Raw genomic sequence first — 12,459 nt, 5'->3', positions numbered from 1 at the left:
TCCTAATTTTTGTTTATATGATTTAGTTATATTTAGAAATATCTGAAAATGGAAATTACAACCGTTTGGATTTGAGTCTCTTTTGATTTTGGTAGATAAGATTCAGTAAAATAACTTTGATGTCTTGTAAAGTCTTTGAGATCTTAAACAACTTAAATTGACATAGTCAATACTCATAGCTAAATCTAGTCATAGATCTATTACAATTTAAAAGAATACGGTCTTGCTTTTCAATTAAAAAATCATCAGATGATTCTATAAATAAATCAAAATTTTTAGTTTGCGGATGCCACTGAAAATCATCCATAATTTCCATCAGATTTTATAGTTGCTATCATTGAAAAAAATCTTGCTAGATTATTGTGCGCTATGGTCTGTGCATATAGAATCTGATATATATATATATATATATAACAACATATAACGCTTTATCAAACATGTGTTCTTTTTGTCTTTTTATGATATTTTATCAAACAAGTTTTACGCGGTGCAAGCTCGCAATGAAACAGTGACCAGTAAACGCTTCATCTAAATAAAATAATACAAAAATATAATTTGGAAAAGAAAGTCAAGTCACCGTCAAACCCATCGCGCTCACCGCGTTCACACCTTCACGCGCTTCCTTCCTCTCTGTATCTTCCTCCTCGCAGCCAAAGAAACCATTTTTTTATATATAAATGTCTGAAACCAAGAACCATTAAAACCCAAAATCGTTGTCTTTCAAATTCAAACACTTGGAAGCTTTTAATTGATTTCACATCTAAGCAAGTCAAACACTTTTCAAACCAAATCCGTCAAACAACAAACTTTTTCCCCGCCCTTTAATGGAAATCTCTGCTTTCCCATTTCCATACCTACAAGAAGACGAGTGTTCCCATTTCCTTGGTCTATTTCAAGACATGGACTCTACTCCTTCTGATTTCGGATTCGAAGGTTTTGGTAACGACAGTACAAACCCTAAGAAACGACCAAGAAAGGAAGACGAAGGCGGCGGAGGAGCTGGAGCTGGAGCTGTGAATGGTGGTGATAAAGCTGCGTTTGGAGATATACTCGCGACGCTTTTGCTACTGGACGAAGAAGCGAAACAGCAACAAGTACAGTGGGATTTCGAATCTTGTCAAGAAAAGTCTCTTCTCGAAGCTAATCACAAGAAGAAAGTGGAAACAATGGATGGTTACTACAATCAGTTGCAAGGTCATTACTCTGCCGCCGGTGAAACCGATGGTCCGCGTTCGAAACGCGCACGAAAATCAGCTGTTGCTGCTGCTGCGGTTACTGCGGCGGCGGCTTCCGGCGAAGAAACCGTCGCAGCTCCGGTTCCGGCGACGGATATCCCTAGTAGTTCCGGGCCGAGTCACAGGAGGTTGTGGGTGAAGGAACGGACGACGGATTGGTGGGACCGAGTAAGCCGGCCGGATTTTCCGGAGGAAGAGTTCCGGCGAGAGTTTCGGATGAGCAAAGCCACGTTTAATCTGATATGCGAGGAGCTAGACGCGACGGTGACGAAGAAAAACACGATGCTCCGCGACGCGATTCCAGCTCCTAAACGCGTTGGCGTTTGCGTTTGGCGTTTAGCTACAGGAGCTCCGTTACGCCACGTGTCGGAGCGGTTCGGGCTCGGGATCTCCACCTGCCACAAGCTAGTCATCGAAGTCTGCCGCGCGATCTACGACGTCCTCATGCCCAAGTATCTCCGGTGGCCGTCGGATTCGGAGACTCAATCGACGAAAGAGAGATTCGAATCGATCCACAAAATCCCAAACGTCGTCGGATCGATCTACACCACACACATCCCGATCATCGCTCCGAAAGTCCACGTGGCGGCGTATTTCAACAAGAGGCACACGGAGAGGAACCAGAAGACGTCGTACTCGATCACCGTCCAAGGAGTCGTTAACGCCGACGGGATCTTCACCGACGTGTGTATCGGAAACCCAGGATCTCTCACCGACGATCAGATCCTCGATAAATCGTCGCTTTCCCGGCAACGAGCGGCGCGTGGGATGCTGCGCGACGGCTGGATCGTCGGAAACGCCGGGTTTCCGTTGACCGATTGGCTTCTAGTGCCGTACGCGAGGCAGAATCTGACGTGGACGCAGCACGGATTCAACGAGAACATCGGCGAGATTCAAAAGATCGCGACGGCGGCGTTTGAGCGGCTTAAAGGACGGTGGGCTTGTCTGCAGAAGCGGACGGAGGTGAAGCTTCAGGATCTTCCGTACGTGCTTGGTGCTTGCTGTGTGCTGCATAACATCTGTGAGATGAGGAACGAGGAGATGGCGCCGGAGCTGAAGTTCGAGGTCTTCGATGATGTTACGGTGCCGGAGAATAATCTCCGATCTGCAACTGCAGCTAACAAGAGGGATCAGATCTCTCACAATCTCTTGCATCGTGGCCTCGCCGGCACAAGGACTCTATAGTTATGGACTCTGTTTTTTTTCTTTTCATTAAACTGATTTTTTATTGCAAATTCTTTTTCCAGATTAGGAATAAAAAAGAGGGTATTTTTAGGGATTGGATACAAAAGCATAGTTGGAGATGAGTGTTAGAATTGGCTGATTTTTTTTGTTGTAATCATTAGAACTGTGTAATCTTTAGTTCATGTATTTTATACACAGATTGAATTTGAAACCCTTTGTTCTTTCAAATATTTCACACGAATAGGAAGAACAAAAATGGTTCCACTTTAGTCAAAGATCTGTAATTTGATGATCAATCAGTGGAGCGAAGCAATGTTCATCGATAACCATTACAAGCTCTGGCTCAGAAAACGATGATAGTTGCCTTGGCACATAACTCTGTTTCTTTACATTCCCGAACACAAGAAAAGATGGGCTTGCAAATATTTTCCTTGTGTATTTTTTTGTTTTCAATCTTAGTTCACGTATGGGTTTCTCTCGTTCTAAATCTGCATCACACACCATAAGATATTATGAAGATCTTGCTTTTGGTTTTGGTCAAATGGTGAACTTGCATTTGTTCTTGTCTTTTGGGAATAGTATTCTAAGGAGATTTGGTGGTAGAAGTTAGCAACCTTGACTGTATCACAAGGTGAACAATTTGAGCTTCTGAATGATTTGGAGCGAAAAGATACCAACTCTATACAACTTACAAGACTGTATGTTCCTTTTCCTCTGAATAAACATGTAATATTGTTAACTTGGGTTTACTATATGTTGAAAGAGATAAGCATGTTTAGGCTTAATGATACACACAGGAGAAAGACAACAACCATGTTATGAGGGTTTCTTTTCTTTCACATGACATTTCCGGTATTAATTTGCATATTGATGTTTACTGTGATTTTGCGACACACTATCTTTGCGAACATTTGAAACCACATCAACATCATTTATTTTACTAAACTCAAAATCCTTTTTTTAAGAAACCATCGTTAGTGAGATTTCCTTGATATAAAATACTCAGAACTTACATAGTCAACAGATGCTTGTATTTATTAAATTTCTATCTAATAACCAAAGCAATGATTAATAGTCAAAAGTCATGATTCAACAATTTGTAAAGGTCCTAATTATGGGTTTTTAATTATGTAATTAACATATTTGCTTTGGACAAATCTCAATGCAATTAAGATGACATCAAGGATGAAATGTTTTTCGATCTAAAAAGATGTTAGAGTTAAATGAATGTGGATTACTGGAAAGATAAGTTTACATTTTGAACGAAAAAATGATTTTCTTTCCCTTTTTATAATTTGTTTAAAATTGTGATATTATCCAATGGTTCGGCCAATATATAATAAACAGTAACAATCGTCATTCGTCAATCGTCACAGCTTTGTTCCTTAAAAAAAAGCCATTTAGCTACTTTCAAGCCGGCTTGAATCGTAACTAATATTACCAGATTACCCCTACTGTCACCATAGGGGACCGGTCACCTGTGGGTTTATCCAATGGGTAATATGGTAATTTCATAATAGCCAATTCCATTTGCCGATCAAAAACAAGCAAGCAACGAACGCGCGGTTCGTCTCGATCCCGTCCTCTCATGGCTGTTACAGGGACGTCGTTGGATTTCGATTTCGATTCCGAGCTCTTCACGTACTCATTTCAACGATCCAATCTCAGAAGCCCCTGATTTTGCGAGAGAGTTTTCTTTGTTGTAACTGAGGGAAATTGTGTTTTCCTTCGCTGCGATTTTGATTCGAGGTACGAGGTTTCGTTCTCATCTTCCATCTTTGAAGTTTGATCCGGGTTATAGGGTCCCATTTCTGTGGGTTTCACTGCTTATTGAAGACGATTGACTTCGTCTTCATGAAGTTCGTTTGATTTTGATTCATTTCTGTTCTAGGGTTTTCTTGTGTTAACGTTTCCGTTGATTATTTTAAGCTGTGAACTTTGGTTACTTCTAGTTTGTTGGGTGTTTATGATAATGGAGTTCGATTATGGTGAAAGGACGAATTTTCAGGAGAAGAGTCGGTTCAATTTCTGTATTTTTGGTTTGAATAATAATCTGTCTGAAGTTTAGTTTCATAAATTAGTCGGCAATGCAGATTAGAAGGCATTTTAAGGAATTATCTTTCTTTCTTTTCAAATTGGATTGTGTGATTGATGATAGGTATTTCACTGGATTGGTGATTTGACTATCTAAATTTTGTCCTCTGTTTGACGTACTATGATTATGAAGAATTGAATTTGGATGATAATTCAACACCTTTCACCTGGATCTCAGTCAGAGAAAGAGGATAGTTCTTCAGGAACTATGTTAGATTTATTTGAATATTATCTATATTCTTGTGTAGTTCATTTCCATTTTACTATTAGCTTTTTGCAATTTTGTACACAGCGAATTTGGTAGATTCATTTTTTTTCTTTCCCTTATTGGTTTAAGCTCTTCAGTTGGATAGTAGGTTAGTTGCTAACTTATATGTGATGATATGGCTCTAAGCATGATTGCGGCAGTTTCTGCCATTATGAAGCAAATATGGGTGACAATTATTTGAAAAGCCTGAAGTACTCTGAAACCTAATTGATAAATTCTTTTGATTCTATATTTGTATAGATTTTGAGAATTTATTTGTATAGATTTTGAGAATATATACATATATATATATACATATATATATATATTTGCTTTTTTGAAGACCTTGTTAGTGCATGAAATGGTTCATTATATTGCTTGTTTTCATGTATGCTACTTACAAATATCTTTGATTTGTTTGTCTCGCAATGCCGTTCTAGTGTTAAATTGTTCTAGGGGCTTGTCACTGAGGTTTTGATTCCGCCTGTCATTTTGCAGGTGTACCTTCTCAAATAATTCGACAGCTGAGAATTTAGCATTTATGTTCTGCAACTCTGCAAGCTTGTCATGTGCCACTGCGCGTATAGAGTTTATAAATAAAACAGTGGACTTGCAAAAGCTAAGGGAATGTCAGCACCTGGGAAGTTTGATTATTCTTCTGGTGGACCAGATAGGTCTTTATACAGGTCTAATCTAGCTTCACAGATGGATAGATCTAGTAGCTTTCGTGAGACGATGGAACATCCTGTCTCATCTTCTCATCCGAACATGTTGAGGAGCACTTCGCCATTAGCACAAACCGATGTAACAAACTTCTTTCAGTGTTTGCGTTTTGATCCTAAAGTGGTTGCCGCAGATCACAAGTCTATTCGTCAAGGTGACTTTAAGCGTCATGTGAATATTGCTCTTGGGATTCAAGGAGATGAATCTCCAAGCACAACGCTGAAAGGGAAGTTAATTCCATCACCTATACCAGAAGAGATCAAAAGACTAAAGGCTGGTCTACGCGAAAATAATGTGAAGGCCAGGTAGTTTGTTACGATAAGTTAAGAAATCTTCTTCGGAGTTCTGTTTACCTAATTGAAATTTTTTTTGTTGCAGGGAGCGTGTGAAAATTTTCAACGAAGCTTCGTCTGTATTTAACAAGTTTTTTCCTGCTGTACCAACAAAGAAAAGGTCTCGACCAGAAGGGTTTTCTAATGACCGTTCTGGTGATCGCTTAGCTTTAGGGCCAGGTTTAGGTAAAATGGGAATCCAAGGTCAGACTCTGCCTGGTTGTTTTGAGCTTGACCAGCAAAAGATGGACGAACGACCTAAAAGCGGTGCATTAAATAAGCGTACACGAACTTCCATGGTAATTCCTGATATTTGTTGACAAGACATGCCTTGGTTTATTATCCTTGGTTCATACTTCTACTGAGCAGTCCTTTTGTGTCATGATGTAGTCTTCTATAGGAGCATAACTTGAACCAGTTTTTTTATGAAAGTTTTGGACTGTTATCCTAGGAAAAATCTAGAAATGGTAAGTAGCAGATAGATATATAGAAACTTCTTCGTTTAGGTAATTGTGCTTCTAGAATTCAATGTGTGTGAAATATTATTTTGAAGCCAGGATATATTACAGAGAACTAGTCATGTTAGATCTACATAGTTTCCCAGTTGCTTTTTTTGTTCTTTTATGCTTATTGTGTTCAGACCTTAAAAAAATTTCATACCCCAGGTTGTTGTTTTAATTTTGGATTCTAAATTTTGAAATTATCCAGCAGTTTTTAATTTATTGACTTTGATTTGTTACTAATTCGTAAGTAGGAGCTCAAAATGTTTTAATTTTGCTATTATGTGATTCAGATGGATGTTCGAAGTAATGCTATTGTTAGACAATCGGCTGCTGTAGATAGGGATAAAGACACAGTGAGGCTGGCAAATCATACTGCAGTTCACGGTGAAGATCGATCTTCAATTGGTATTGATGGTTGGGAAAAGTCGAAAATGAAGAAAAAGCGATCTGGCATAAAAACAGATGGTCCTTCTAGCATGGCTTCAAATAAAGCTGTTGATGGTTTCAGGGACTTGAAGCAGGGCATACTGAAATCTGCTGGTGATTCCCGGTCGAGATTGAATGGTGACTCGAACATGTTAAGGTATATCCTAACTTTTTTGGTTCAATCAGTTAACCATACAAAATGCTGATTTTTAGCTTATCTTTTCCACATTACCTCTTTCTACGTTTGTTTTGTTAACATTGAATGAGATAAGTGGAAAAGAACAAAGCTAAGATCAGAATTGAGATTAAATGGGTTTTTTTTTTTTGCCTCGAACCGTGAAAGATTTTTCAGAATTTTTTGGCTGGCAGTCTAGTAGTCTACACCCAAATACTCTTAGCTCTTTTTGGAATGCTATTTCTTGTGCAAGTTAGCATAATATGTGCGACTTTTGCTAGTATACTAGTATACATCGTCTGGAGTTTGTTAGGAAAATATTCATAAAATGGGATTTCAAAAAATTAAATGGATAGCTATTCATTTCCTATTTTGAATGATTATATCAGTTCTTATGGAAGTAAACTTCGGATTGATGAGCCTTTACGCGTTCAAGAGATTTTGTGTGTTGATAAGCCTTCCGTTTATCACCACAATTTTTCTTACTGGTGCCTTTATAACCTCAATTCAAAGATTGCTTTAATCCATTCGGTTGGTTATGGAATCTAGGTAGGTGGCTGAGAAAACGCCGAAGATTATTTGCTTAGCGCCTGTCTTATTGAGCACTATCTCTTCTTTCACAAGGTTATTGCGATTCTTTGTCGATGGTCATTCAATTGGTTAATGTTTCTGTTTGAATTGCTTGTGTAGGCATGGGGCAGCGAATGGTGCGGTTCCATATGCCAGATCTGATAACCTCTCTCAGCAGACAGGCTTGGCAGGTCGTTCCTTGCTCTCCAGGGATTCCGATCACAATTCGTTGTACAATGAGAAGAGAGAACGAACAATTGCTTCAGATAAGGATAGGGTGAATCTGAGGGCTATCAACAAGTATGTGTAAACAAACTCACATTCTTAAGTACCCCTGTCAATTTTTCGGCAGATCTCATTCGTCAATTTTTCTAGCCTGTGTTCTTTCTGATGAATTTTTGATATGCTTGTTAATCTCTACTGGGTTCTTTTCAGGTCAGATATTCAGGATGAATCCAATTCTTCAAGCCCAACTTCAAATCCAAAATTAAATGTTTCAGTTCGTGGTCCGAGATCGGGATCAGGGCTGCCACCAAAACTTTCTCCGGTTGTCCATAACACTCCTTCTCCAAGTGATTGGGATATTGCTGGTTGTACAAACAAACCTCCATTACTGTCTGGGGTTCCTAATCGCAAGCGCATGACATCAAATCGGTCTTCATCACCACCTGTCACTCAATGGGCCAGTCAAAGACCACAAAAGATATCCCGTGTTGCAAGGAGAACGAACTTGGTCCCCATTGTTTCAAGCAATGACGATATTCCTTCGTCAGATAACATGTCAGATGTTGGTTGTAGTGAAACAGGTTTTGGATTTCATAGACGCTCGCCAGCGGCTTCTCCTCAAATGAAATTAAAAGGTGAAAATAGCTTGTCTACAACAGCTTTATCAGGAAGTGAAGAATTTAGCCCCCCTGAGATCAAATCTAAAGACAAGGGAAAGCAATCTGATGAGGTCGATGGGAAAGCTTTTCAGAATGTTCCTAAACTCTCCATCACTGGCTTACAATCAAGAAAAAACAAGCTTGTCTCTGGAGAAGAGCTTGGTGATGGTGTGAGGAGACAAGGAAGGACAGGTCGTGGCTTTGGTTCAACAAGGTCTGTAAACCCAATGGGAGTAATGAAACATGGAACAGCAAAACAACTTCGTAGTGCAAGAAATAGTTCTGACAAGAATGAAAGGTAAGATATCCTGTTTCTAAGTACTTCTCTTTTCCGATTTTTAGGTATGTGTACAAGTTTTTGGGTTTCATGAGGCTTATCTCCTACTTTTTTACATGTGCTCTCTGCAGTAGGGCAGGTCGTCCACCCACTAGGAAACTCTCTGACCGCAAGGCTTACAAACGTCAGAAATTTACAGCGACAAATGCTACAACACTAGATTTTCTTGGTACGTTCAGTTAATCAGATTTGTTCTTTGGCATGATTGATTTTACTTCTCTTCTTTTATTTAAGAAAATTCTCTTATTTTCTTAGTTGGTTCAGATGATGGGCATGAAGAGCTACTAGCCGCTGTTAACTCGGCTATAAGCTTTGGTAAGTATTCGTGGTTCTCGTTTATGTTTAGTTTTGGTTTTCTTTTCAGATTTTCTTATCTAGAATAATTGGTTTGGTTCTCTGATGCAGCTCAGAATTTTCCGAGCTCTTTCTGGAAGCAAATGGAGCGCTACTTTTGCTTTATATCTGATGCACATATCAATTTCTTGAAAGAGCTGGTAATTCGTCTTTCTGCATTTCATAAGACATGGATTATATACTTCAGACCTCATAGTTTCAAGGATGTGACAGATTATCTGTATATGTTTGTGCATATGCATATTACTTGAATCGGTTTATACTACTTGCGTTCTACGTCCTGCATAGTGGTCTAGTGGGCTGGGGTTTACATGACTGCTGGGATTACTAAGGTGCAGATTTCATTATGCGTGTGTATATAGATTGTTTTCATTGGTCCCAAGGGAAAGGGAAAAATGTGAGAAAGGGTAGGAAATGTGTGTAGATTTGTGATGTTACGTGATCTGATGATAGAGTCTTTTTTTGGTTCTTTCGCAGTAGAGTATGCGTCTTGTGAGGTTTGCCTTCCCACAGTTTTGTAAAGATTATTACAGCTCTAATATGTCGACTCCTCATTTTTATAAAAAATGTCATAACCATTTTCTCTTTCAGGTTGAACCCTCCCCCATGGGTACTACACCAGTCGGGACATCTTCAGAATTCGATGGTCGTGAAATATTTCCCGAGGAACTTACAACCAGCAGAGTGGAATCTAAAGCTGCGCCCCTTTATCAGAGATTACTATCAGCTCTAATCTCAGAGGACTCAATCAGTGAAAATGAAGATATGCAATTTGATGGATTTGGAGCCGATGCTGAGTCAGAATTCAGTGTTTTGAATCAAATGGTGGAGTTCAATGGTTATAGGAGTGATAGGCTGGAACTTGATGAACTAGAAGATGATGTCTCTGTTATCCCGTTCAAGGGTGAAAAAAGCTTAGCCGACAAGGTCAATGGAAGATTTTCTGATCATCTATCCACTGACTTCTCAGACATTCAATATGAAACTTTGGGGATAGATGAGAAGATTTACTTGGAAGCTCAATCTATTGGAATATGCTTGGAACCCATGGTATATTCCCCAGGAGTTCAATTACTTCTCAAATGTTGCCTGCTGATGCTATTGGATTTGGACTCGGGTTGCTATACTTCCTAGCGGATTGATGTGTTGTCGTTGTTTTTTTCTTCTGCAGCCTAGTATTTCAAACATGGAGGATGAAGGAATAGTTGACGAGATCAAAACGTTAGAGGAGGCTATCCGCGAAGTGGTATGTTTTCTCACGTGTTCTTATCTTCTTTCCAACATCATAACGTTGTCAAATAATGACTTCTTGTCGCTTTGAAATATCTTGTTCATTTTTCATGTTTACTACTGTGTTCTCAAGATAGCTAACTTTGCGATATTGTCTATCTTAAAACTGAAGGGTTCCAAGAAGAAAGAGATGCTGAGTCGGTTACTAAAGCCCGCCAAAGAAATGAAAGAACTTCAGGAGAAGTATGAATTTGTCTTTCTTCTGGATTTCTTGCACGCCTTTAATGATACGGACTGTGATCTAATGGTGTTTCTGATAATTTTTTCTTTACTTAGGGAGTTTGATCGGCTCGGTTATGAAAAACTCATCGAAATGGCATATGAAAAGAGCAAGGTAAATTCATCTATTTTTTCCTAATTGTGTTCACTTGTCAGCTTTGTTCGCTTTTTCAGTCCTTAAGTTTATATGGATTTTGTTTTACAGGCAAGTCGCCGTCATCACTCCGCAAGTGGAAAGAGTTCGGCTAACAAGATATCAAAGCAGGCTGCATTTGCTTTCGTGAAAAGGACGCTAGGAAGATGTCGTCAATTCGAAGAGACAGGAAAAAGTTGCTTCAGTGAGTCTACTTTTAAGAATATCCTCGTTACCGGGTTGACACAAATTGAAGATAATCCCGCGGACAAGGAAGACATTCTATCAGCTTCAAGTATGATATCGTTTTTGCCTAACAGAACAGTAAACTATGTTTTTAAATCCCCAAACTCTCTATTAACTCGAATTTCTCTTTTTGGCAGCACCACAACCAAGCTCGTCATTGGCATTGCGAATGACGCAGAACTCGGATAATTATGCTAACTCTTCTGAAAATGCTTTACGGGAAGGGAAAGATGAAACGGTGTGGTCAAATCGAATGAAGGAGAGAGAGTTGCTGCTTGATGATGTAGGTGGGGTACCACTTTCAAGCAGTACAAAAGGAAGGAGAAGTGACAGGGACAGAGATGGAAAAGGACAGGCTTCTTCATCAAGAGGCGGAGGAACTAACAAGATTGGTCGGCCTGCACTGTCCAATGCCAAGGGTGAACGGAAATCGAAAACAAAACCGAGGCACAAAACAACTCCGATGTTTTCTTCTTCTTCTTCTGTCACTATCTTGGAGCAAACCAGAACGTCATTGTCCAAACCAACTAACAGCAACAACAGCGAGTTTAGTAACTTAGGGACACTGGACGAGTCAGAGCCTCTTGACCTATCTCACCTGCAGATACCAGACGGTTTAGGTGGTCCAGATGATTTCGATACACAAGCAGGAGATCTAAGCTCATGGTTGAACATCGATGACGATGCATTACAAGATAACGATATTGATCTCCTTGGACTTCAAATACCAATGGATGACCTTTCAGACTTAAACATGATGGTATAAGCTCCTTCTCTATCTTCATTTCTGTATAGTCCCCGTCTGTTATACCATTAGAGACGAAGAAAGATAAGGAAAAAGGGGGGAAAAAAGTTTTGGTCCCCAGAAAGAATAACCAGTCACCAGAAACCGGTTATTCGGGTTGGCTCCAACAAACTAGGCGACATAGATTATTTTTCTTGTTCATCATCATCTTTTAGGGTTTTCTCTCTCTCTCTCTCTCTCTTATAGTTGGATTACTCGGGGGTGGTGAAACTGTTTTTGTTTATTGGTGATGGGTGGTGTAATTTGCTCCGGCGGTTAAGATAGGTCGGTAGTTAAATTTCAGGAAAGAAAGAGTGATAGTAATGTTGTGTAGTGATATATAGATAAGTGGCAAGTTTTCTTCTCTCTTCTTCTTCTTCTTTAATCTTTGGGATTTTGTAGTTTCATAACCTCAGAACCATTATTGCCTCTGTACATACATTTTATGTTCCTTAATAAAATTTAGCTTTAGAGTGCATGAACCAGGTCACAATATTATGTTTTATACATGTTTAATTTTAGTTCGTCTGTAAATTTACAGTTTCTTCTGTAGAAAGATTCAGGACAGAGGAGAATTTAAACTTCCGAGTTCTGAACTTTAAATTAGATCTTTGTGAACAGACACAGTTCAATGATCTAACAATCTGATTCACTCACCAGAAGAAAACACAAAAGTTTGTAACGACATATTGTCAAAACACGATTAATTGGCATTTTTTTTT

At 39.2% G+C, this 12,459-nt stretch overlaps 2 protein-coding genes across 4 annotated transcripts; both read left to right on the top strand.

Moving 5' to 3' along the window:
• Positions 1-678: 678 nt before the first annotated feature.
• Positions 679-2,631, top strand: LOC112082199 (protein ALP1-like). The gene has a single exon (XM_024149549.1). It carries the CDS (start codon positions 825-827, stop codon positions 2,418-2,420), a length of 1,596 nt encoding a protein of 531 aa, XP_024005317.1. The 5' UTR covers positions 679-824; the 3' UTR covers positions 2,421-2,631.
• Positions 2,632-3,987: 1,356 nt separating this feature from the next.
• Positions 3,988-12,219, top strand: LOC18031123. Of its 3 annotated transcripts, XM_006412744.2 has the most exons (15): positions 3,988-4,169; positions 5,260-5,789; positions 5,863-6,115; positions 6,610-6,902; positions 7,611-7,790; positions 7,926-8,672; positions 8,783-8,880; positions 8,967-9,026; positions 9,117-9,205; positions 9,657-10,115; positions 10,237-10,311; positions 10,468-10,538; positions 10,632-10,689; positions 10,780-11,002; positions 11,091-11,719. In XM_006412744.2, exons 2-15 carry the CDS (start codon positions 5,389-5,391, stop codon positions 11,717-11,719), a joined length of 3,636 nt encoding a protein of 1,211 aa, XP_006412807.1. In that variant the 5' UTR covers positions 3,988-4,169; positions 5,260-5,388. The 3 variants fall into 3 exon arrangements, with proteins under 3 accessions (XP_006412807.1, XP_024004595.1, XP_024004596.1); XM_024148827.1 differs by lacking the exon at positions 3,988-4,169 and having other exon boundaries at positions 5,389-5,789; positions 11,091-12,219; XM_024148828.1 differs by lacking the exon at positions 3,988-4,169 and having other exon boundaries at positions 5,389-5,789; positions 8,976-9,026.
• The last annotated feature ends 240 nt before the right edge of the window (positions 12,220-12,459 follow it).

The sequence above is a fragment of the Eutrema salsugineum genome, unplaced genomic scaffold (genome assembly GCF_000478725.1).
Source record: "Eutrema salsugineum unplaced genomic scaffold, Eutsalg1_0 scaffold_1, whole genome shotgun sequence".
Lineage (NCBI taxonomy): Eukaryota > Viridiplantae > Streptophyta > Magnoliopsida > Brassicales > Brassicaceae > Eutrema > Eutrema salsugineum.
The sequence above is the reverse complement of the archived record's forward strand: the minus strand, read 5'-3'. Positions and strand labels throughout refer to the sequence as shown.

Excerpts from the sequence above, each read along its gene's own strand:
- LOC112082199 (XM_024149549.1), top strand. The coding sequence starts at position 825 with ATGGAAATCTCTGCTTTCCCATTTCCATACCTACAAGAAGACGAGTGT.
- LOC18031123 (XM_024148827.1), top strand. The coding sequence starts at position 5,389 with ATGTCAGCACCTGGGAAGTTTGATTATTCTTCTGGTGGACCAGATAGG. Across the intron at positions 6,903-7,610 it reads GGTGACTCGAACATGTTAAG|GCATGGGGCAGCGAATGGTG; the intron begins GTATATCCTAAC and ends TTGCTTGTGTAG. Across the intron at positions 8,673-8,782 it reads AGTTCTGACAAGAATGAAAG|TAGGGCAGGTCGTCCACCCA; the intron begins GTAAGATATCCT and ends TGCTCTCTGCAG.